At 39.5% G+C, this 25,240-nt stretch overlaps 3 protein-coding genes across 4 annotated transcripts in view; 1 reads left to right on the plus strand and 2 right to left on the minus strand.

Moving 5' to 3' along the window:
• Positions 1-1,001: 1,001 nt before the first annotated feature.
• Positions 1,002-12,127, minus strand: LOC147056080 (uncharacterized). 2 transcript variants are annotated; one of them, XM_085914580.1, is made up of 13 exons: positions 12,056-12,127; positions 9,245-9,320; positions 7,959-8,543; positions 6,645-7,211; positions 5,839-6,087; positions 5,555-5,630; positions 5,300-5,466; positions 4,855-4,958; positions 4,133-4,243; positions 4,001-4,071; positions 3,795-3,893; positions 3,386-3,483; positions 1,002-2,799 (listed from the first exon to the last, which is right to left on the minus strand). In XM_085914580.1, the coding sequence occupies exons 1-12, from the start codon at positions 12,125-12,127 to the stop codon at positions 3,411-3,413; spliced, it is 2,250 nt and encodes a 749-aa protein (XP_085770706.1). In that variant the 3' UTR covers positions 1,002-2,799; positions 3,386-3,410. The 2 variants fall into 2 exon arrangements, 1 of the variants encoding a protein (XP_085770706.1); XR_015066444.1 differs by lacking the exons at positions 9,245-9,320; positions 12,056-12,127 and having other exon boundaries at positions 1,002-2,604; positions 2,714-2,799; positions 7,959-8,326.
• A 1,468-nt stretch (positions 12,128-13,595) lies between these two features.
• On the minus strand, positions 13,596-14,708 carry LOC147056081 (uncharacterized). Its single transcript, XM_085913440.1, has 5 exons — positions 14,698-14,708; positions 14,575-14,619; positions 14,442-14,500; positions 13,823-14,368; positions 13,596-13,720 (listed from the first exon to the last, which is right to left on the minus strand). Exons 3-4 carry the CDS (start codon positions 14,494-14,496, stop codon positions 13,836-13,838), a joined length of 588 nt encoding a protein of 195 aa, XP_085769566.1. The 5' UTR covers positions 14,497-14,500; positions 14,575-14,619; positions 14,698-14,708; the 3' UTR covers positions 13,596-13,720; positions 13,823-13,835.
• A 789-nt stretch (positions 14,709-15,497) lies between these two features.
• The window catches only part of cry2 (cryptochrome circadian regulator 2), a 17,691-nt gene continuing 7,948 nt past the window's right edge, over positions 15,498-25,240 (plus strand). Inside the window, exons 1-9 of the mRNA XM_085913439.1 lie at positions 15,498-15,831; positions 16,799-16,907; positions 19,501-19,643; positions 22,196-22,380; positions 22,600-22,688; positions 23,104-23,244; positions 23,327-23,452; positions 24,421-24,606; positions 24,697-24,848. Coding sequence (XP_085769565.1) covers positions 15,674-15,831; positions 16,799-16,907; positions 19,501-19,643; positions 22,196-22,380; positions 22,600-22,688; positions 23,104-23,244; positions 23,327-23,452; positions 24,421-24,606; positions 24,697-24,848 — 1,289 coding nt within the window. The 5' untranslated portion in view covers positions 15,498-15,673. The remainder of the gene's footprint in view (positions 15,832-16,798; positions 16,908-19,500; positions 19,644-22,195; positions 22,381-22,599; positions 22,689-23,103; positions 23,245-23,326; positions 23,453-24,420; positions 24,607-24,696; positions 24,849-25,240) is intronic.

Raw genomic sequence — 25,240 nt, forward strand, 5'->3', positions numbered from 1 at the left:
ATACCGAGGTCCTTAAAAATAGGAGTTCATTTGGAGTTGAGGTATTCTTTTTCATATTTATTCAAGAGCATGCCAGACTAGTGTGATCAGATTTAAACCGGAAACGATGTAAGTTAATGTGAGCTCAGGGCATCAACGCAAATGGGAGATGGAGCGCAGTGTTTGGGGTTCACAACGTAACTTTTTTTTTTGTCTTGTATCATGTACTCAACGCTATCCATCCATCCATCCATTTTCCCAAACAAGAATGACAACGGTCACGGGCATGCTGGAGCCTCTCCCAGCTGATTTTGGGCAGTAGGCAGGGGACACCCTGAACTGGTTGCCAGCCAAACCCAGAGCACACAAAAACGAACAACCATCCACACTCACAGTCACACCTACGGGCAATTTGGAATGCTCAATCGGTCTCCCAAGCATATTTTGGGAATGTGAAAACAAACCAGAGTACCCGGATAAATTCTATCCGTAGTAAGATGTACTTAAAAATCGCAACTCTATTTTCTTTCTAAGTGACACACTTTCTTTTCTTTCTTTTTTTTTTTTTTTTTACAATGCAAGAGGTTGTGGAAGGAGAGTTACTTGGAACACTAAAATTGTCTTTTAGTGTTCAGAATAAGAAAAAAATGATGAAATCACAGCATTGTCTCAAAAAGCAGACAAGTAGACTATCCGAGCTGTGGCAGTTAGTTGTTGTGTAACGTTGGGAAACTAGTCACAATAATAAATCATTTAGTTTCAGTTGCTCCCCATACCACCCACTTCCAAAATCCCATCTGCGCCCCTGGCTGAGGATAATGTTGACTGCTAAGACAACAGGCTGCGGTGTTGAACATTACACTCAATTGCACAGAACACCTAGGTCACTACACAGTGCTTACAAAAAAAACTGCATGTCAGGAATAGGGGTTGTACAGACCAGTTCATTTGTCAACTTTATTACTCCTCAGTATCGTTTAGACATAGATGGGTCACCAATCACATGTTTTTGGCTTGAGGAGAAGGCAGAGCTGCTTGCAGCAAGAAAAGAGGGCTCTCAATTAAATGATTTTAATACCTTCATTGATGAACATTGTCTTCTATTTCTAAATGTGTATCTTCTGTGAAGTGATGGAAAACCAGTAAAGGGGTACAAATAATAATTTTTAAAAAAGTCAGGCTCAAAGTAAGATCATGAACATTTTTTTCACAATGATGGTGGAAGGAGATTGGGAAATTATTCTGCTGTCATTATCGCAAACGTGACAAATTCCCACTATGCGCTGCTGTGGTGGGCCCAAAAGGAGGACAAATTTTGAGCATTGTCTCAGATCATGTTTTTTGTTTTTTTTTCTGTATCTTGTCTGAAGTTGTGCAACTCCTACTCAGGAACACAACTTTTGTGGTGGGCAAAAAACAAACAATGTCAAAACTGTTGAACAACAGTAGATTGTCTTAGGATTGTAAGATAAAAAGTGACACTTTTGTATTCTTTTTAAACACTTTGTTTTCATACAGTATGTGCAAAGAAAAAGCAGGGCCATTACTTTATGATACACTACTTTATAGTGCTTTGAAACAGCAAATGGAAGTTATTAAGAAGCCCTTGTTTGGCTGTGCTGAGTCAATAAAGAAGACAATTTGATGACAGGAGAGGCACAAAGACTGTGAGAAGTTTTCGTTCATCCAGCTGACTTTACTCAAAACAATGTTGAAAAGTGATCGATGCACACTTCATTTATATCTAGGATTGCAGTATGACCAAAGATCGACTGCTAATGTGTGCTTTCAAGTAGTATCTTCTATCACAGCAAGGCAAACTGTCATTTTAGTCAAAAGACAAAAATAATTATATTAAAAAAAACATCATATGGGAATAAAAGGAACACAGTTTTGTTCAACTGTACGACAGCCATAATTCGAGTCACTATGTACTCTAAATGGGTTAGTTTAAAGGGGAAGTCAAATTTTCTTTGTGATAATTTTTCCTGTGCAGCCAAACTAGACAAAACACAGTGTTCTGATTAATGTTTTGTTTGTGGAATATGAATTAAACCGACATAATCCACCTGTTTTATTCAGGTCTCAGGTCACAGCCAATTATGGCTCACCAGTTTTCTGAAGCCAAGCTGTAATTGGTTGTGACCTGATGTGAACTGTGATGTCATTTTCAATCAAAATGGCTACCCCCCTGGGATGGAGGTGGATTTTGCCTCTTTAATTCAACAAAACATTAATCAGAACACTAGGTTTTGATGAGTGGGAGCACATACTACATATTAAACTATATTTCTAATCACTTTTATATTATTTGGGGTTGACTTCTCCTTTAAGGTGGCGGGTAGAGCTTCTATTGTGGCACAAACTCACACGATTAAAGAGTCAAATTTGAATCTTCATCATTTGAATCATGTCCACATTTATGGTCGCTAAACAGTCGCTATTGATCTTTTAAACATTATTTTATTGTCTTTCTAACCTCTTAGGCCTATTCCTAAAGTACATAATGTTTTGAGTATGTGTGGTCCTGGGCAGGTATGGTGTACGTTACAATTTTGGATAGTTCACATGATAGGGTCCAACCTTCCATCGAGACATGGCTATGTGACAGGCAAAAGTTGTTGCCTGTATGTGGATGCAGACAAGAACAATCAAACATGCAAGCAGTCTCACATTGGTCATTGAAGTTGGTCCAGTTTATGATGTAATCCCTCCCCACACAAACCAAGACTACCTCCAAGGCAACTGGACTTCTTTGCAGCTGAAGATGCTTCCCCTGTTTTCCAAAAGACTTCTTCTGTTCAAACTGTCTCGTAGTCCCTAAATTAAGAAACAAGTGAGTGATAACATCAAGTCAAGTCAAATGTATTCACAATATAGCCCTCAATCATTGAAAATTCTCAAGGGGCTCCACAGTTGACCAATATTTTGACATATTAAGGCTGTCACTAACATTTTGGAATTTATGATCTTATCAATTATTCCATCGACGGTTGACTTAGTCGAGTTTGCTTAGTTAATCTCGCATCTTTCTTAAGCCTCCACATAAATACATGTTTGATCATGTAAAATAGAACCTTCAGATGTCTACAATATATCCCACTAGTATCTTTTTTTTTGTGATGTGACAAAGTGCAGACCCGGTCCGTTCGGACACTCAAACACAGAGCTCTACCTGTCTTCTATCTGGTTTGATTTTACGTTTTGTTCCTCTTAGGGTCAGTTAAGGCTAGTGTTGTATGGTTAGTCACTGCAGGCTGGAAAAGATGATGTGTGGGACTTTGTGATGTTGAGACTGAACTGATCGATCTCGGGCTGTTTGAAAAATAGATTTTGAGTCAAAAATGGTTGGAAGCCACTGATCTAGATGGATTGCACATGCACATCAATAATATTTAGGACATACTGTTGCTTGAAGCAAAAAGAAGTCCTTATTCAATGAAGATGTCTTCGGTGGGACAAGAGTAGCCAATGTGTTCCTTGTAATACTGCCGAAAGGCTTTCCTGCAAAACATGAAGGAATACAGTTTGGACATGTGACGGAAAATCAACAAACACGTTTATCGAATTTACAAACACAACTATTGTTGCTTTTCTTAGTTGCTAGTCATTAATTTTGGATTGTCAAAAAGCAAGCACTTTTAAACTGAATTTGGTTTTATCTTTCAAGTAACATCAGTATCTTATCTTTGAATACTTTTTTTTAATAAACTGCAATATAGTACTCCAAAAATGGGCAGTATCGTACCCCAAAGAGCTAAAAACTGAAGTGGATAATGTGCAAGAAAAAAAAAGCAGAATACAAGACCGCCTACCCGACTGAATTAGCCAGAGGATGTAAAGTTGTGTCTGCCGTCATTACGTGACAGGCAAAGCGCTGTTGGTCAGGATGTTTGGTGATGAAACCAAAGTACCTGCAGTAAAATAATTAGGGTCACTTGCAGTGAGTATGCAAATCAATCGATACAGAAAAGACAATTCCAAATTGGTGACCTCATGGTAACTCCCTAGTTCCACTTACTTGCTATGATTTGGATGGCAGCCACAGAATGAGATGTTCTTCAAATGAAAGAAATGGAAACACTGCTCTCCCTGAAATACAGACAAAGAAATCAAGAATATGAATAGCAAAAAAAAGTCACGCTGGACATACCCTGTGAGCAGAGTGACACTGGTCCTGGACGCTGATCTTCACACCCCTCACACTGACTTCAACCGCACAGGTCGAGGGAGGCTGTCCTGCTAATCGTCTGTTATATGCAACCTGTTGACACATCAGTTAATATGTCTGAGGGGCACCACCAGCAACGTTGTCAACACACAAATGCAAGTTACTAAATGTAACATTTTCTTGTTCTTCTTTTGTTCTCACTCACCTCAATAAACTGAAATACTACGCAGAGAAATTAACATTGGTGTAGTAAATGTGCAATATATTGAAATCCGTTTTGTAATGTAAATAAGACAATTAATTATTTTCAAGAAAAAGTATTAAAACAGTGAGGCAAATTCTTTTTATTTTCTGCAGTTTGAAAACTTTTACAGTAGTTTTGACAGCAAACGTTTTCCTGAGTTCTACCAACTTTTTTTGTGCTATTCCATGTTGAATCAAACGTTCCCTCTGAAAGAAAGTTAACCTGATCAGAAGAAAATATAACATTTATATACCCAATAACACCCAGCTGAGAAAATCATTACGGTTTTAGTTGTAATTTTGATGATTCCTTCAAACAAAACAATTGTCCAAACAAATCAAGCGCACAGTGGCTTTGAGATTACTGCTCTCAATTTATATACAGTATTAATTAATACATGTTGAGACATCAAAAATGTATTTTCATCTTGACCCAAAGACTTCGAGATATATTTGTTTACCTTGCGCATGGCAGCACACAGCACATCACTGCCTTTGTGGATGGGGACTTGAACAGAACCTAAGAATCGCACCAGGAACTGCTCTATGGAACCATCCTTTTGTCCTGAGAGAGTGAGATATGATGAAAGAAAATCTTGTTTTTGATATATTTAGTCTATAAAAGTATAGATTTGTGTTCAACAAAACATGCCTGTGCGTCACAATAGGTAACGTACATTTGTGAGTAAGAGAGTGTCATAATTTAAGTGTATTTATTTTTTGGGTACATTTATATTCTACATACGCTGTATATTTTTGGACTGTGGGATGGAGCTGTGGTACCAAGAGAAACCCAGACAAGCACTGAGACAACATTGAGGTGATAGTAAAAACCATTGGCCAGTATTCGACTGATTGCATATTACTCCTTGGTCAGGACACTGTCATATTTATTGATTTATTCACCTTTGTTAGTATTTCTGGTTAGCCTGACAGCATAAAAAGCAGGGAAGATTCCAGTCGCTCCGGTTCTCATGTTGTAACCCTGACACCATAGATCCTCAGACCGCTTGAGAATTAAGACCGGATCATCTGTTTCCAGGTACAGCTCATCAGAATGGCGGGGAACAAACCTAATTGTGAATAAACAGCAACATAGTATTTCAGTCTAATGTTTTGAATGACACATCAATCAGAATGTTAACATGTAAAAGTGTTAACCTGTACACAGCTCTGTGACTCTGCTGTTGCTCCACTCCATCCAGAATACAAGAAAACACACCAAATGAGCCAGCACCTGAAAAATATCCATGTGTATCATACACACAGTCACTTTCAAGGTGTATTATTGTTAAAAGAACTCAAGCAACTTTCGTAAACATTTGCACAGTAATATCACCTTTGTCTGAATCTGAAACACTAAGAAAATCAGATTATAGCTTGTTAGTTGTTACTATGTTTTATCCAGGATTTGAAAATGATCACAGTTGCATGAGGTAACAAACCAGTGGAATTGTAGTTGTCAGAAGAAAACAGGTTGAGGAACTTCTTGCTTCTGGGGGCACTTGCCCTCCCCCCATTCGACTCCTCTTGGTCTGATGTTTTGGTTGACATTATTTTGGGGTGCTTGCTGACCCTCGCCACCACCTCTCTTCTCCTCTTCACTTCCTCCTCCCGCCTCCTCCTCAAGTCCTCTTCTTTCATCTTTCTCTTCTCCTCCTCCTTTCTTTTCAGTTCTTCTTCTTTCCTCCGCCCTTGGAGCAGAAAACACCAACAAATCAGATCTACTTCATGAATACTTGTACGTCTGGTCTTTTAATTCCACAATCACAATAATTAAATCTCAATGATAACCCATCCAGCCATCCATTTTCTGTACCGCTTTGTCCCCACGGGAGTCGCGGGCGTGCTGGAGCCTATCCCAGCCGTCATTGGGCAGTAGGCGGGGGACACCCTGAACTGGTTGCCAGCCAATCGCAGGGCACACAGAGACAAACAGCCACCCGCACTCGCACTCACACCTAGGGACAATTTGGAGTGCTCAATCGGCCTACCAAGCATCAATTTTTATTTTATGCTATATTTCATTGGCTGGCACTGCTCAAAATGATTTTTGTTTCGATTGAAAATATAAAAACGTTCATCCATTTTCTAAACCGCTTGTCTTCATTTGGGTTAGAGGTGAACTGGAGCCTATCGCAGCTGACTTCAGAAATTTGAACGGTAAACGTCAAAAACGACATGCTCACGATTAGAACATCGAGATGCTCCACATGAAAACACTCCACCTCCCAAATCCTAAATGTCTCACCTTGCTTCCTTGCTTCTTCTTCTTTCCTTTTCCTCTCCTCCTCATACTCGGGGTCTTCCTCCTCATTGGCTGACTGATAGACCGTCTCTGCATCACTGTCATCATTGTTTCCACTCTTAGTGTTCACGCCAACCATTTGCAGTTGAGCGTGTTCCTCAACTGCCAGGGTGCTTTTGGCAGCTTCATAATTTAACACTGCAGATGCTTCACTCTTTGGTACATTATGTGCGCCTACGAGAGCTCCTTGAGAAGATGATTTGGTGCTCTTAGCCCCAGTCACATTATCATCCTTTCTGTGCACTGGCTTCGCTTCTGACTGGATCTTCTCAGATTTTGAATCACTTTCAGGGCAGGATTTTTTACTTTGATGAGCTTTCCGGGTGGAAGATTCACCCTCCCCTTCTTCTTCCCGGATGTCAGGGTTTGCTCGATGGGATAAATGGGGATGTTGGGGTTCTGGTAGAGGTCCCTCTGTGTCTGAGCTGAGGGACATTCTGTTGGAAACCACCTCACTGCTCGACTGGGAATGGCCAGTGGTATTTTGTCTTTTCCTGTCATGGTTTTGGCCTAAGAAAACAAGCAAAGATCGACAAAGGTTATAGTTTAAGGGCACATCCATTCTGATAAGTCATTTATTTTTCAAAATTTTGAATTTCTTTTCAGAAGGTCTCCCTTGTGGGACTTTTATGCTCATGTGGGCATAGACAGCGAGACCTGGAATAGCTGCAGTGTGTTGAACCCAATCTGTACATTGTTTTTTATTTCTAAGGTTGACACTGACACAACAACACCATGTCCAAATTTAAGAGCGTCCATATGAACACTTGGCAGAATTTTGTCCTAGGGGAGGTAGGAGAAGGTGAGTATGAGTTGGGGCTCTAAATTGGTAGGTCCCTGTCTTGTAAATTTTTTTTATTTATCCATCCATCCATCCATTTTCTGTACCGCTTTGTCCCCACGGGGGTTGCGGGCGTGCTGGAGCCTATCCCAGCCATCATCAGGCAGTAGGCGGGGGACACCCTGAACTGGTTGCCAGCCAATCGCAGTGTTTGATTTATATTAATGGTAAAAAAAAGAAATCATAACATTGAAAGGTAAATGCTTTTAGATGCAGCAACCTTTGATAACAAACAGTCAATTTACATTAAGAATTTCTCGCAATACTCATTTTCGTTAAATTGATAACATAATTATTATTCGGCTGAAACTGTCTTGAAGTCTTAACGGTCAGCAATGTTACAATGATCAAGAGTCACGCATAAGGACAAATCAACAGAGCCAATCCTCAATTTGAGGCCACGGGTGATTTATTACCTTGGACCTGGGTCTTGTCCTCTTTTCTTGGTGCTACGGGTGTGCGTGGGACCACCATGGCCGTCAAGTAAACCTGGTTAGGGAGCGAGTTGTTGGGCTTCCCCCGTCCAGTCAGGTTTTCCTTTTTGGTGCCTAGTTTCCCACTCCCAACTGAGCCTGAGCTTTTCAGTCCATTTCCTTCTTTTGCTCTTTGATGTATGGTTTTCTCTTTCTCCTTGCCCTTGGACTCATCACACAGTCTTCCACCTCTTCGTTCTTCTCTCCCTGATGTCACTCCATCCTTCCCTCTGATGTCCCCCAAGCTTCTCTCTCTCATCGCACCTGCTCCCCGCCCTCCCCCTCTTCCTCTACCTGGTCCCGCTGCACCACCTCTCCGTTGGCTCCGAGGCATGCTCAAGGACTGAGCGTGGGTGGCTCCGAGCGGCTGTTTGTCTCGTGGCCGAGCTCGCGTGTCACTAGCTGCAGCTTGAGTGCTGGCTCTGCTGTTGGCCCCATTGGCAGTTGGAGGTTTAGGGGCCGGGCGGCGGGTGCGGGGTCGGACTTTGTCTTCTGCTTTTGATTGGCTATCGGGTTGTGTTTTATCCCCTTACAACACAAAGACAAGCATCGGATTATTTATTCGGTAACCTGATGTGGAAATTTGGGGAGGTCAGGAAAATCCATACACACATACACCCATTCTTTATATTTTTAGGACAGAAATCATTAACATATACCAGTTTGCTAACTTGCATTGTTAATAAACTAATGTATGATTAATGCTCATGATTGTATCAAAGTTGACAAAGTAAACATCACTTTCTTGCTCACAATAACTGATCAATAGTATTTTATTCCTTTTCTATTTTCCCACACATAGGGCTTTATTTTCGTGCCCGGCGCAATTCCAGCGTAAAATGCAGTCTAAATGCGCATGGGTGGGATTTTTCTCTCATTTGGTATTTTCGTGGACAGGCGGATGTAGAAAAGTGCGTTTGCGTAGTTGTGAGGGTAAACACAGCCCGCTTACTTCCTGTCCAATGAAAGCGCCTCCCCTCATTCCCTTTAATTTAGTGCAGCAGGGCGCATGCACAGTCTTTTTTTGCAGAAGCAGAAAATAATTATCTGGAGTCCATGCAGAAGATTGAAGTGTGCAAAGTACATTTATAAGGAACAGCAAGGAGACCTCCAAGCGTGAATGACGTAAAAGACGGCTGGGGTGGTTACAGATCGTCACTTAGAAGTAGGCACTTAGAGCTTCCTTTCCATCCAGATTTTTTTTGTGTCTGAGCCCCTAGTGTCCATACCTGTAATGTGTGGGGATGAAGATTGGGACTTCTTCCAGCTATCCTTTTTCCCAAGAGAATTGTTGTTAATGGTGTCCTAGGGACAGATGATGAGAAAGAGCAGGAGTAAAAAAAAAAAAACACAGTATGCAAACAAAAGTGCAGTGTGACTGAATTATCACCGCCGTGCAGTTACGCCCATCACACATTGTTCTCGTGGATAGCAAACAAAAGTCCAACTTGCCACCTTCTGTTGATGCATTAGCCTTTGTCCGTTGCCTCATTTTAAGATACTATCAAAATAAATGTACAATTTTAGTCCATATTTTTGTCCATCTGAATCTTTCTTTTCTATTGGGAAATTGTAAATAATGAACACAGGGTTGCAATGATTTACAAAGGTGTTTCAGATGCGGCCCGCCACATCATTTTATGAGGCCCGCAGAGACAAATTGTTCATCGATTTCATGTGTCAATACTAAAATTGCAAATTGTCTTCACTTTTTAAAAAAAATAGAGATATTGCACAATTTTTTATTACCATGCATCTTTTTAAATGTATATATAGTACCTCTTTACAGCCACCTACCTTATTATACTGAAAATATTAGATGTAATAAACACACAAAATAGAAAAAAAAAGTCTAAATGTGCCATTGTCAACCTTATCAGTGTTTTACTTGGATTTATGTTTTGTCAAATCTTTAAATGATATTATGGACTGGACTGACAATACAATATGACAATAACATTAAGCATATTATTGTGTCACATACTATAAATTGTCATTTTTGTTCCGCAGTTGGACACAGGGTATAATTTGTCCTAACTCATTGATGAGACAATTTTAAGACGACAGTATGAAAATTGTGAGCATTTATATCAATGATGAATACTGCATGTGATGTGATCTGGCTAATGCAGGTTCTGGGGTCACTCCATCTGGATCAGTGGTAAGAGAGAAAGAAGTTTATAGAAGCCGGTCAAACATCTTTTGGCCATGCGGGCAGTCAGAATTTGACTCTATAGCATGCACTGAAGTATCTATTCACAACTTATTAAAAAAAAAACAGTTATGCCATACAGAAACTAATCTATCATACATTTGTTTATGTAAAAGTAGGTTTTCTTTAGAATATGCATTTTTACATTTAAAAATGACTAATCATGGATTATCATCACTAATCATCACTAGTCATGGAAATCCATGACTCAATAATTAGGTATCAGATCCTTGTTTGTAAAATGTACAGTGGATTAGCACATCCCAATATGGCACAGTACAGTTTTCCAACTCTGCAATTCCACTCACAATAATCGGACATGACAAATGTATTTGTTAAAACATGTCAATCGGAGTATTCACATTTATTGTTAATCAGGTACTGAATTTTCCCTACAACCAAGGTCAAATCCTTCACCAAATAATATTGCAGGAATATTGTTCATTATATGTCAGTGCAAAAACATTATTGATTTTGAATGATATCAACCCCCCAGTGAAGATATCTAATCCAAGATGCTGAAAATAGCAGGGGTCAAAACAGTTCCACTGCACTCTCCTAGCTTCACTTTTCAAAGCACATTGTTTCTCTAGGACTTTACTTTGAAAGTCTGCTGTCCTGCAGCAGTACAACATTACTCTTTTATTCAATTCTCTTGCTGTCACAAATAATGTCAGTAGTGTCACTATATCTAATTGGCAATACCATATGTCCTTGTGGACTATTGAGTTCAAGGACCTTTATTTTTCCAGACCTTTTTGAGCGACACTATGACTGTGTATACAGTACTGTTCGTATAAGTACAGTATAATTTTTACACACAACTTGATTTTTTCCATTTACAAATAGAAAAACTTGAATAAATGTAAAAGACTCCACCTACACATTTATGTACTTTCAGTTTCCATTTCAATCTGCTGTGAAAATAATAATGTTACTGTAGTAGGCTGAAAGAAAGACAATGTCAAGTTTCAAATGCAACACATTTTTAGCCATCTATTGTGTCACTAATAACAAAATATACATTTCAAAAGATTTTTCAAAAGTCCATCAAATGTGTCAGGTTTAGGCCCTCTGGACAAAAGGCTCGTCCTTACAGACCGATTACAGAGACATACTGTACATGAGCTAAACAAGTCATATTCTCTCTATTACTATTCTTGCATGAAGTCCTGAACTTTTTTTATTAAGCAATTTGAAAGCTGATGATAAAGGGATGCTGTGATGAGATGACTCCACTCTGATAGGAATTGACACTGTAAACAGGATGCAGCTCATTTAAAGGCATACTACTCCTGCATGGTCTGGCCTACTAACACTACTGAACACTGAAAAAAAATGCTAAACTTGTTTGAATATTCTTTGTGAGATGATGAGTCATCTAAGCTTTGCTTGTATGCATGTCTTGTACTATACTGTACTGTGATGTATATTGTATTTCTGTTGAGGATATTAAATCCGCATATCCAGAGTTAAACCAAGCATTTATTTGCACTGATCTGCAATTTGATGCATTTCTATCTGTGTGAATTTGGCACGATTACTAACAGACAAAAAAAAAAAACACATACACAGCCCATTAAATGAGCACTGCATGTAAATTCTTAATATTTTTCCAGAAACGCTGCACATATACACTTGACCGCAACGACAGACTCAAACACATAGCCAGTGCTGTATCATGATGATGACAGGACACACAAACATTTACACAGAGTGGAGCTAATGATGCTTGCTGCTAAGTACAGGATCCACCCATACTCTCGCACATACAAACTCATTTGAAAGACATCAAAATAACAAGGGTGGAGTCATCTCAAATCCCTACCTGGGTGCCGGGTTGTGGTCGCTGTGGCATTAGAGCTAGCGTGGTGGGCCTCTTTGGTCGATATTTGTCCATGACAGCACAGACTGCTCCCCCGTGGAGCGGTGACAGCCTCCACCCACCCTCCTCCTTCTCCTCCTCCTCCTCTTCTCCCCTTTTTTAAGCCGGTGTATATTCTCCGTCTTCTCTACCTCTCTGGTTCTCTCCGTCTCCCTTCTCTGACTCCCGAATCAGCCCCGAGCTAGACAGTGGACACACCCCTTGCATTCCCCTCATGCTTGATCATTGGCCAGGCTCATTGTCACAACATCATTGACATCATCTTCCTGGCAGGAGCAGAGCAGTGACGAGACAGGAGAGATGGCAGTCAGATGGGAGATGGAGAGAAGAGTGGGTGGATGATGTAAATGCAGTGAGGATGGACGGTTGAAAGAAGGCAAAGAGGGAGAAAGGGGGAGGAGAGAAAAGCCTCACCAACCAATCATCACACGGCATGACATCAGCTTCTAAGATGCTCTGCTTATGCTGCATCCCGTAAGCAGAAGCCACTATGAGTGCACATCAGTTCTTCGGTTATACAAGAGTACACTATTTAGAATGAGTTAATGGGGGAATATTCCCCTCATAAAATGAATCTCATTAAGTAGGGAACATCAGCAACAAATTGTTTGACCTCCCAGGAGGATGTCAGCAAATGCATTGTCCCACCACAAAATTTCACATTGTGTAAAAGTTTCATGTCAACATTAGATGAGTAGTGTTGATTCAGTCATTTAATACAGTACATAATTACATTCAGTAAGTTTATAGCATACATTGAATTAGATAACATTTGTCCCCACATCTTTTTCCCTCAAATACTAATGTAAAGTTGCAAAGAACACAGTTTTGGTGACAATCAGCAAAGAATGGAACCCCAAAATCCATAAACCTAACCATACAATTTGATCTCATGGAGACTATGCCCTTGTAAATATTTCACATAAAAGAAAACCCTTCCATTATCTGGACCGCCTTGTCCTCACGAGCGTCGCAGGCATGACTGGTCAGCCTATCTCAGCTGACTTTGGGCAGTAGGTGAATTGGTTGCCAGCAGATTCCAGGGTAAACCATCCACTCACCGACAGACATTTTGGAGTATGTACCATATCTGAAAGGAAAACATGATTAAGAATTTTCTTGCCTTCTTTCAACTGTCCATCCTCACTTCTTGTCTTGTACATGTACTGCACTTCCTAATGTTCACACTTGATTTGATTCAATGTACCATATGTAAGACAGAATTTGTTTATGCAATAGTAATTGAAACAAGATGCCATCATTGTTTTTTTGGGGTGGCATGCATTCTTTGATAGTCTCAACCTCCAAAAGTCTTGGTCTTGTCTAAATTGCAATATTCTAAACCAGTTTACACCACAAAAATTAGACTTTTAAAACTCATTCCCCTCATTGGTTTGTATTGTGGTTTACATCGCAACAGTGTCTAGCCAATATTAATGTTTCAAAAAAAAAAGTTTTTATAGATGATAAACTATGACAGTCATTGTGGGGGTGACAAATTGCACATTAATACTTTAATTTTCCAGTTATTTTATTCAGACTACACTGGTATGCCACGAACTTAGACACCAAGGAGACAACCTGCAGTAAGCCTTTTGGAACCCAGACCTGAAAGAGGGGGGGGGGGGGGGGGGGACAAAAAAAAAATATATATTTTTGAACACATTACACAAATAATATTCTCAGACAGTTGTCAAGTTCAAGTCTTACCAGCAGAATGCTTTCAAAAGCCACCAGGGCCTGCAGTTCTGGCCGGTCTCCTCCAATTTTTGCCAAAACGCCAGTAGATTGGCCAAAAGGGATAACGGGGCTCACCAGGGATGTAACGACTTTGCGCAAACACAACCTTTCCTCGTCTGTACCTTGAGCCAGAGTCAAAGGAGTAGACTGGCTCTCGATGCAAAACGCGACTGAAAACTGGCTTATTGGGTTCATCTCTGGGATCATAACTGGGAGGAATATGCCATTGTTCATCTGGTTGAGATGGTACAAACTCATTCAAGTCTGGAAGCCCTAGATTTTGACCATCAATTACAGCCCCAGCATCATAGCCAGGGACACCGGGACCCCAATAAGGAAGCTTCCCCAAAAGGTCACCCTGAAGTGCATTTCCTTCAAATGTGTTAGGACCTTCATGACTGGGAGGCTCAGCATTGAAACTGGCACTTAGAGGAACACGCAACTTGGATGGATCTTGGTAGCTTCGCGTCCAAAAACCAGAGTTGACGACTGGCGAAGCAGCACAAGAGCCATAATCTAAAAATACACAGCACTTGCACATATAAAAAAATGGAAGTGATGGTGCATCTTCACAAAGTGTAGAACTTACCAAATTGCAAAAGATTACAGATTATGCTTCCAATCAGCAGACATGAAATCATCATCCTGCTGATATATTTAAAAAGACATTTTACTACCATGCTACCACTGCAAAGTTGACCACTTTTGCAGCAGTTACTTACATAACACTGGTGGAGGAGGTGACACAGAATGCTGTCAGGCTGGGTCTGAAAATGACATAAAACCACTACAATTTAAAGTGACAGTTAAATAAGAACTATAGAACCAAAAGAGCCGCTGCTTACCTGCAAGAAACCCACCAAGTGGCTTGCTCAAAAGCTCCTTTGCAATTCTGCTGGACATCCAGAACCCTTTTTTATGGGCCCTTACACCAAGTGTCTAACTCGAAACAGCTGGTGACAATCAATGGGAACACCGTGATTTAAAAAAAAAACAATGTCTAAACTTTTTGGGTATTAAAGTTACATTATGGTAGGAGTTTTCAACTAGTTTTCTCCAAAGGACCACTCGGGAACCACTGCTAATGCGGAATATTACAGGCCTAAACAGGCTATTTATTTGCATCTGTATGTCTATTTTGGAAATCTTTGACATAATTTGGACGGGTAAATGATTCACAAAATTAGCTGGAAAATAAATCACGTCTAAATAATAGACCAATTTTATTTGTAAATAAAAATGTTACAATTATTTCAATTTTCAATTTCGCGGACAACCTGCAATCCCGCTGCAGACCACTAGAGGGCCGTGGACTACCGGTTGACAATCCCACATGGTGTGAATTTACGTGTCAAAATTGTATTTATAAAATAAATGAATGAATAAATAAATACATAAATAAAGATTTCGAATAAGTGGGTTGTTTATGCCCATAAACATTGTTAAAGTTAAAAACGAACATAAAAGGAGAGTTTTCAACAAGTGGGCACATATTTCGCGGAAATTTTTCGACACAAAAAAAAAATAATAAATAGAGCGTGACACTGCTTTTTCCAACAGTCCCCCAATGTCTCCCAAACAAACCAATGAAATTTTGACATATTTGTTGATTATGTGGCCAGCCAATCAGCAAAGGCAAGAGAAATCTGGCCACGCCTCTTTCCCCGCCATACAGTCGCCTCGCAGTCCAGTTTGACAGATAGTAAACTTTAGACGAATCTTCTCGTTCGGGACCGTTCAAGACCAATAACGTTTGCTTTTTTAGTAACCTCTTGACGAAACCGTATATATTTTGCTTTTATGATAGAATGAAAAGGAATCATGGTGGTGAATTCAGTGCACTGGTTTCGCAAATGTCTTCGTTTACACGATAATCCGGCGTTGCAGGAGGCCCTGAATGGAGCTACTTCAGTGCGTTGTGTTTATATTCTGGACCCGTGGTTTGCTGGCGCTTCCAACGTGGGCATCAACCGATGGAGGTTTGGTTCTCTCAGATTTACTATATTCGTTGATTACTTCGCCAATAAGAACGTCAAGAATAATTTCGCAATTTGTATGATTCATTGCGGTCCCGGGTCTGGAGTTGAGGCTGGGGCCTCCTCCCTATGTCAGGTTGCTAATGCTAGTTTAGACTGGAGAGGGTGCTAACTAATGAGGTACTTTGATGTTATATTTGTCGACGTATCGGTGATCTGAAGAAAACGCATTACCGATTGGATTCGTGCTAAACGCTTACTTCATCAAATTCTAAATCCCTTGGACAGTTTCAATTGATTCACTCATTACTTAAATTACAGATCGGTCAGGTCTCACTGACTTTTTGTCTTTAGATGTATTTTGGCTGTGTCAAAAATAGTACTGGATTCACTTTTTTTTTGTGACCACTTTAACGTGACGTGTTTACGGCAATGTGTTATACAACGTAGATGAACGCGCAGCGCCGGTTAGAATTTATAGTAATATTACGTCGTATTAGATTTATATAACGGATTCCCTCTCACGCGTTTTCCTACCGTTTATTGCTTGCCTCATCAAGCTTAGTCATTGTGTAACGGAATCAAAATACAGTAATTGCAATTTATACATTGATGTGGGATGAAATGACTTTTCTACAAACATCAAATAATAACACGTTACATTCATTTTGCTATATAAGAAATTAAGGATACAGTATTTCTCGGTTTGGATGCGCTTAATTTGTTATTTTATTTGATCTTCTTTAAGAACTCCATTTCACGGCTTTGCTGTCGTCAGACTCACAATTTCATTGATTTGAGCAGCACAACTGAAGTAACCAGATTTATTTTGAAAACACACTAAATAATTACACCATATACCAACCAGTGCATAATATTGCCATAACGTCTTATTTCATTTTAGAAGTTTGAGGATTTTGTCTCCAATGCGATTTGATTCCTGTCTAATGGCTCACTTCTTTGCCTGAAGGTTTTTGCTGGAGGCACTGAAGGACTTGGACTGCAGTCTGAAGAAGCTCAACTCCAGATTGTTTGTAGTCAGAGGTCAGCCTGCGGAGGTTTTTCCAAGGCTTTTTAAGGTCTGTATTCCTGTCATCAATGTGCTCATAATGATATAATGTCATACAATTGATTAATTTGAACAGAAAACTAGATCATGCTGTACAAGATTGTATGCTCAGTTGATTTCATTTAGACTTGTAGATTAATGACATTGTTTTTTGTTCAAATATTTAGCATGCCTTTCCTACTGTCTGTGCCCTTTATTAACCCACTGACATTTCAATTCAAACGGGATGCATCGAGTCTTTTTTTTGTTTGTAAATAGGATTACACAAACAAGAACAAACAAATGAAATAATATTTTGAAGGTTTTTATATTCTGTTCTTTTTTCCGCCAAAAGGTAGTGTCCTGGCCGTCCAATCCTAACATTTTTGTTGTTCACAATAAACTACTGCTAACATGCGGCCCAAAAAAAAAAAAAAATTTTTTATCATACATCATTTTGTAATAGTTTTAGCAGAGTTGGGCATTTCGTCAGTCACTGACGCATGCCCATTTTACAGATGAGAGACGAGAAGGTTCCAAAAAGCGAATGAGGACGGACAGAAGTGGGTTTTTGTCCATCAGTTTAACCATCGCTAATTGGATCAAGTCCCGACAGACCTCTCAGTCCATCACTGATTCACCCATTTCACGAACAACTTACTAAAACCCGGCCTGTCTTGCGTGTTTTTATGCGGCATTGCGTGCCCCCCCCGTGCGAGTTTTATTAAAGGTGTTCCCAATTTTGTTGTATACTTGCTGTACAATGACAGTAAAATGATTCGATTCTGTTCCGTTCCCTACTGTACCGTGCAGGACCGTTCCGTTCCATATGCTGTACCATACTGCACCACACCACACTGTACCATACTGTACTATACTACATGCAGCTGAACCTCGATTTTATGTGGACCTTTGAGTCCCGAATATTGGAATTGCGTTAACTCCGGAAATGCATTGTTTCGAAATTCTTGCAAGTGTAATAAAATCAGAGCCATGCATAATTGAGTGTATCGGGAAATCGCAGTAGGGAAATACTTACTAAGATACACGTGTTTGCATTTGGGGAATAACTTCATTGTTCTGGGTCAAAATTAGTTCGATAAAACTATCATAATCAGCATAGTGATCATGTGAGGATGTCCTATCCTGTTAGCATAAGCAGTCGTAAAGATCAAGCAGCCCTTACCGATCATCACTGTCGTTGCACAATGGCGTGCTATTCTTAATCATACCCCTTTAAATTTGTCACGGAAATTAAATCACTAGCGCTAAGATTTATACGCTAGTCATTTAGCTTTGTACCATTATGTTGTTTTCCAAATGTTTTAAGGTTAGTGCTCACACTTCAAAAGAAAACTACACTGAAAAAATTGGGGCCCATGACCAAACTGTGTGCGACAGAAAGTTGTGTAGAATCAAAGCGTGTGAAGTCGAGTTTCAGCCATAGTTACTTTTGCACTGTCAGATAAGAAGTGGGGCATTACTTGTTTATATAACAGGAAAAGAACCACTTTCTTCCATTCAACAATGGACAACATAGCAACCGAAGCTGCTTTATTCTTGTTATCCCTCAAGCCGTGCCCACCTCTGCGTTTTACTTTTGTTCGTGTAATTGATGGTTTCATTTTGTCATCTGAGTCACAGTGGAAGTCCCACAATTTATTATTACTTCATCATCAGTTTACCACACATCATGCTATCACAACGTTGGCTTATTGTCTCTATGGACTTACCTTGCATTTTCCTGACAAATTAGTATTTTGCATCAAAAATCAAAACCGTTTGTGAGCATTTTTATACAGACTGCTGATTACTGTGCTGTAGTCTGTGCTCTACTGATTGCGATTCCAGCGTAAATCCATTAATAAATCTATTATTATGAGTCAGGGGGATTCATATTAGTTTAAAATTTCAACAGACTGATACTGATTTGGATATTGATGTGTTCCAAAATGGAAATTTATTTGGACACATCTGAATGGGGCTGTGACATAATAGACAGAAATGTTATTTTTCATCAATTTATTTTCTCTCCCTTTGCCGCAGGACATCATATTAGCCTTTCCTTTCTATTTTATTGTGTGTGTATACCCCTGCTCTTACAGCTCTAAGCCAATCAGCAGCAAAGATACAGATCAACATGTTCCCATTGGTCTCGTCTCATCTACTGACCAATAGTACGTTGTAAAGTCATACGTATGGGCAGACAAAGCACCGCGTTGCAAGTGACGCCACAAAAAGACGCGATGCACCGACTATATCTGCAGTATTTGTTTTCATAAAAACCTACGATGCACCAAGGCCGCAATAGGAGAAGCGCAAAGTAGCGAGGGACCATTGTATTTCTTTGTATTGAATCACATTGCAGGATTACAGAAAACACTTGCATAACTACATTTTTGACAGACACAACATTAACTCAATAACGGTCATCTTTCTATGTACAATGTGTATCTCATTTGTCCACCTGTCATGGTTAGAATGAAAGCTTCCATATCAGTGTTTTGTATTTTAATCTGTCTGTGTCTACAAATTCGACATCTTTTTTTCTTAAACTGTACTCATGTAACGTGAATTGTGATTGTGTAATGTGATTATTAAAAAACACAATCGTTTTTCTCCAGGAATGGAAAATGACAAGGTTAACTTTTGAGTACGACCCTGAGCCGTACGGGAAGGAGAGGGACAGCGCCATAATCAAGATGGCTCAAGAGTTTGGAGTGGAGACTATTGTCAGAAACTCTCATACCCTCTACAACTTGGACAGGTTTGTGACACGTGTACATGCACATGTATTATAAAGTTAAGCCCAAAATGTTTCATTTCCTGGCTAAATTTTGTGTTGAAGCAATTTTTTGTTGAATGATACTTTTATTGAGAAATGACATGAGAATTTTTAAAGATTTCCTTTGTTATTGCTGCCAATTTTGCGTTAACATTAAGCAAAATGGAGAGGAGGCATGGGCAATTAGTTTACTTGAGTAAGGCTTTAGATGTATGCCGCTAGTCGTCAGTGGCCATGCGAACCAACTTTTATTGGTTCAGATCAGCTAGGTGAGACTGGCTATTCCCTCAAATCTCTCCAGCACCGGTGCTTGTCGATTCTAATCGACATCTAATTATCAAATTAATTGTCTTTTTGATAATCAATCGATTGTACTTATTACAAATGAAATTTGTCCAAATTTCAGATTCTCAACAATAAATTATTTTGAATTCAATTATCTTCTTAGTGTATGAAAGCATCAGTTACAGAATCATAATGTGTTTGTGTAAAAACCGATTCCGCGATTATTAAAATAATCACGAGTTGCAGCCCTAGACCAAATGTGCATAAATAGAAGAGTGGTTGAACATTTTGCACTGGTAAAAGAAGTTGGTGGATCTGCTACCTGTAAGAAATTGCAAATGCATGCTCTTGTTAGGTCACTCTGCTCTCTAAATGTTATGAATTGATTATGAGACGGTGTAGGGAGAGAAAATGTCCCTTGTGTGTCACGCTGCTCTCTAAATGTTACGAACAGATTATGAGACTGTGTCGGGAGAGAAAATGGCCCCTGTGTGACTTCTTACCTCATGCCTGCTACATCGAGAGTACTCAGATCAGCTCGTTATTACATAATGATTTGGAATAGAGCTGGAACGATAAGTGACAACTCGAGTCCCCATTCCACTGAGATGTGAACATTTGCAAGTGTTTTCAAAGGTACAGAATTTTGTGTCCTCATCACGGTTCGTTTAAGGTCGCTAATGTTCTCCAAACAGTGACCAGCCCTTAGCCTGTGCTTAAAATAAAACTATTGGTGAATGTCTGTTGACCATTTGGAAAATATTTCCGACCCTGAACAAAAAATATTTTTGGTAATCAATGAATCATTTTGAGACCTTGTTCAATTTAAAATTGTGTAAATCATAGGAATTTCACCCTCGCATTAGTAAATATTGTCATTTCAGACTCCGACTTGAATGTAGACTCACCATCTCTGTGTTGAATTTACTTTGTGTTGAAATGAAAGACATTTGCAAACAACTCCTTTTACTTTGGAAAACAATTATTTACATGATTGACATTTTTCTAACACATTACAAACCCAGTTACTGAATCATAACCAAGTTATGGTTGTCTTTGGAAAAAAAAGTCCAGTTTTCGATAAAAAGATTTTTAAGATGATTTTGCAAGCAAACAATGCACAGATGAATCAATTTGTTCAAATAATTTGTATTAGCCCTATTGTGGAATATACTCTACATGTGGATGAGATTGAAGGTAGTGTATGTTTGTATGTTGGGGGTGGGGTTATGCTTGGGGGCTTGAGGACATACGCACTTACAAGCGCAGTCGTGGTGAATTGACCAATAGAAAGCCTGCTGCAAATCCTACTGGCAGATCTACACAGGTTGTATAAGAAAGTAAAAATACACAGCTTTGTCATCAGTCCCAGTGGCAAGACAGAAATAAACCATGAAGATGAAATACAAATAACAGAAACTTAAATACTCTTGTGAATTATTTTTGTGTATTATATTAGCTATCAAGTGGCGCTGTCACTGTTGAAATCATTCAATTGATTAATTAATCTGATAAATTTCATTTTTTACTGTTTATTGCAAAAAAATATATATATTTTCTGTGACTTTTAGAACCTGTTGTTGTGGTTTATGTGGTGTTTTAGACAAAGCTAAATAAAAAGCTAATAAATAAAATGAGCGATAGAGTAATCCCCAATGGTAATTAAACTTGAACTCTCCTTGGGTACTGATTAATTCAAAGGGCTTGAGAGAAGAGTTTGATGTGCATTTCTGAGCTCAACTACGTGTCAGTTATTCTTTCCATGGCTGCAAACAACAATTATTTTCTTAATCTGAGTTTTTCCTGAATCATCAGACAAAAGTGCTGATAAATTGTTTTCCAAAGTAAAAGTAGATGTTCGCTAATGTATTTTTTTCTTTTGCTTTCATGGAACACCACAGTAATCAAAGAATGTTTACTGTTGAGTGAAATCAGTGTAATTGGTCTGCAAGTTAAACAATGGCTCTAAATGATAGTTTGAGGATCCATATCCTTGTCAAGTAATTTGATCATTCTTTAGCTCTTGATTAATTGTGACAACTTTGATGCATAAAATTGAAACTGAAATTGAAATGTTTTCTTTTATCAAAGTACAGACTCAATTGTGGCAGCCCAGTAACAAACAATAATCCATCTTATCTTGAATTTGAAATGGACTTCCTCATCAGCCTTGTTGTTCGGGCACGTCTCTGTACATTTTACCTCAGATAAGACGTGTTCCTTTCTCTCCCTTTCTTCATTGCTTGCAGGATAATAGAGATGAACAACAATAGCCCTCCACTGACCTTTAAAAGGTTTCAGACCATTGTGAGCAGGCTGGAGTTGCCCAGGAGACCACTACCTCCCATCAACCAAAAGCAGATGGACAAATGTCATACTAAAATCACAGACAACCATGACCAGCTTTACAGTATACCTTCACTGGAAGAATTGGGTAAACATGTTTTACATTAGTCATTAAACTTTATCTTCTCTTGTGTCGAGATGATATTATGCACTATAAGTCTGGATTTAAGTAGTACAGTATTTTTTGCATCAATTTTCACCAATGACAGCCAAGATTTTGCCATCATTTATAGAAAGTGGGGTCAGACTTCGTAGATGACTGCTCGTTGCTCTTTGTCGGAATTTATTTTGACATCAATCTCTCCAGGCTTCAAAACAAAAGGTTTGCCACCAGCAGTGTGGCGTGGAGGAGAGTCTGAAGCACTGGACAGACTCAACAAACATTTGGACAAAAAGGTGAGCCACAAACACATCAGATTGCTTTTGTGCCGAGTGGTGGCTGGCTTTTATTTGACTACATTCCCTTGTCTGATTATTGTTTTTATTTAATGTCATTTGTTTTCATAAGATAGCTTTACAAAACAGTCCAAAACCAGTTCCACACAAGTACCTTTGAAATGCCCAATGTGCTGTCACTTGTATTTGCGCTTTCTTAACTTTGGGAGTTTAGTGACATGGTCACAATGGCTGGGGGATCCCCCAAACACTGGGAGACCACCACTCTACCACTGAGCCATGCTGCCCCAATGGTCATGTGTGAAGTGGTTGTCCTGTTTCTACCATCTGTAGTTTCTGCTTATAACTCATGACTTTTGTATTTTTGAGCAAAATACAAATGTTGAGTTGTTGAAATGCGTCTCTTCGTGTGTAGGTGTGGGTGGCTAACCTCGAGCATCCTCGGGGGAACATGTGCTCACTGTATGCCAGTCCGACCGGACTGAGTCCTTATTTGCGCTTTGGTTGCCTGTCCTGTCGGGTCCTCTACTACAATCTCAGAGAGCTCTACATGAAGGTATCGTATATAACTCAATTTCTGTTATCTTGACCGCTGCATCACAATTGCTGTCTTAACACTCTACCTTGTTTGCAATTAGCTCCGGAAGCGTTGCAGTCCTCCTTTGTCTCTTTTTGGTCAACTGTTATGGAGGGAATTCTTCTACACTGCTGCCACCAACAACCCAAACTTTGATCGTATGGATGGAAACCCAATTTGTGTTCAGGTGGGCAACAATTAAACAAAACCAGACACTTGCTAGATATAAATCTGTCATTAGCAAAGGCAGTGCATGTATTTAGAAAACTTACAAACTACAGTAAATAAAATTAAACCATTACTTCTCATTGCCCAAAGTCACAGAGAGTCACGGCAGAAGATTGAAAGAGACATATATGGACGGCTCTGGAGCTGCAGGTTTTAGATCCCTCCCCTATGAGATTATTCACGGAAAAAAACGATATAATAATCAACCCTAAAAAGTATTCGATACCACTGTGATCATAGCAAAGCTCAGAGTATGTACTCTGGTCAACTTTGTTCCTACATAATAATGTTACGTGTTATGTCTTCACCAGGTCATCATATTCTTACCAATATTATAGTCCGTTCCTCTGTCTAGAAAAAAAAAAAGATACTTCCACTCTTTTTGTCTGCTATGTTTTGTTTAAACTATCCATCATCCTTCGTCTCACTGTGCAGGCCCTTGCTGTCGCAAGGCCATGTCTCAGAGATTGCCACAACCTCAAATCCTAAGGTTATCTCTTATTGGTCATCCTTGACTTTAGCAAAGTTCTTCCTGAGGGCCATGCTATTAAAACGGGCTCTCTCCTCTGAAAATCTTAATTCTCCAATTTTCCCCAAACTCTGTATTCAGAAATCCACAACTTTTATCGTATATATCGCCTCAAGCACTTTGATATACGGTCAATAAAAAACCACCACTTCAACTCTTCGCACATCATGTCCTTGTCCAAGTGCAACCGACTCCGTAATAAAATAATCCTGACACATAACAACAAAACCATAGCCCTTTAAATGTAAGGTTAGCGCATTATAAAAAAAGGTACTTATGTAACGCATGTCAACCCATCTTGAGCGGCACCATAGCGTCACAAACACAAAACCTAAATGAATCGGCTACTAGGATTGGGTGGTATATTCCAATTAAAATGATAAGAAATTTGCCTCCAGATTCCATGGGATCAAAATCCAGAAGCGTTAGCCAAATGGGCTGAGGGTCGGACTGGATACCCCTGGATTGATGCTATTATGACCCAGCTCAGAGAGGAGGGTTGGATCCACCACTTGGCTCGGCACGCTGTGGCTTGTTTCCTCACCAGGGGTGACCTGTGGATCAGCTGGGAGAGCGGCATGAAGGTAGGGCACGGCCTGAAACTTTGGCATCTACCAGGTTAGATGTAGTACATGGAACGGCTTTTAGAATTGAGTCATCTTATGTTCCTGCAGGTGTTTGAGGAGCTGCTGCTGGATGCGGACTGGAGCGTAAATGCTGGCAGCTGGATGTGGCTGTCATGTAGTGCCTTCTTTCAACAGTTTTTCCACTGCTACTGTCCTGTTGGTTTTGGAAAAAGAACTAACCCAACAGGAGACTATATCCGGTAGGCATTGTGCAGTATTTGTGGTTCAGCGCTTATGTAGGCAGTGATTTGCAGATTTCTTTTGGAAACTATACTTTTGCTCTCAAAAACTCATATTTGTTATTTTGTGCTAAGGCCAAGGTTATGATAGTTTCTTTCATTTTTATTTTGCTTTTACTTTTTTAAATTCAGCTGATTCTAGCAAGTTTTCGGAGCAACTTTTTATTCCTTTATTTTTGCACATCAAGTAGAGTGCAGAGTGCAGTGTAAAATACTGCTTCTAAGTTTAGATGCATCACAGCATACAATAAAACCATTCATAAGGCACATGTCCGTCATTATAATAAACAAATCATTTAACAGTGACGGTCTTGGGAAAATTGGATGGACGGATGAATGGCAATGCCCTGTTT

Source organism: Syngnathus leptorhynchus, chromosome 6 (assembly GCF_054491065.1).
Source record: "Syngnathus leptorhynchus isolate UIUO chromosome 6, UIUO_Slep, whole genome shotgun sequence".
Lineage (NCBI taxonomy): Eukaryota > Metazoa > Chordata > Actinopteri > Syngnathiformes > Syngnathidae > Syngnathus > Syngnathus leptorhynchus.

Excerpts from the sequence above, each read along its gene's own strand:
- LOC147056081 (XM_085913440.1), bottom strand. The coding sequence starts at position 14,496 with ATGATGATTTCATGTCTGCTGATTGGAAGCATAATCTGTAATCTTTTG. Across the intron at positions 14,369-14,441 it reads CTGTAATCTTTTGCAATTTG|ATTATGGCTCTTGTGCTGCT; the intron begins GTAAGTTCTACA and ends GTGTATTTTTAG.
- LOC147056080 (XM_085914580.1), bottom strand. The coding sequence starts at position 12,127 with ATGGACAAATATCGACCAAAGAGGCCCACCACGCTAGCTCTAATGCCA. Across the intron at positions 5,467-5,554 it reads AGTCACAGAGCTGTGTACAG|GTTTGTTCCCCGCCATTCTG; the intron begins GTTAACACTTTT and ends ATTCACAATTAG. Across the intron at positions 4,244-4,854 it reads TGTGTGCTGCCATGCGCAAG|GTTGCATATAACAGACGATT; the intron begins GTAAACAAATAT and ends ATGTGTCAACAG.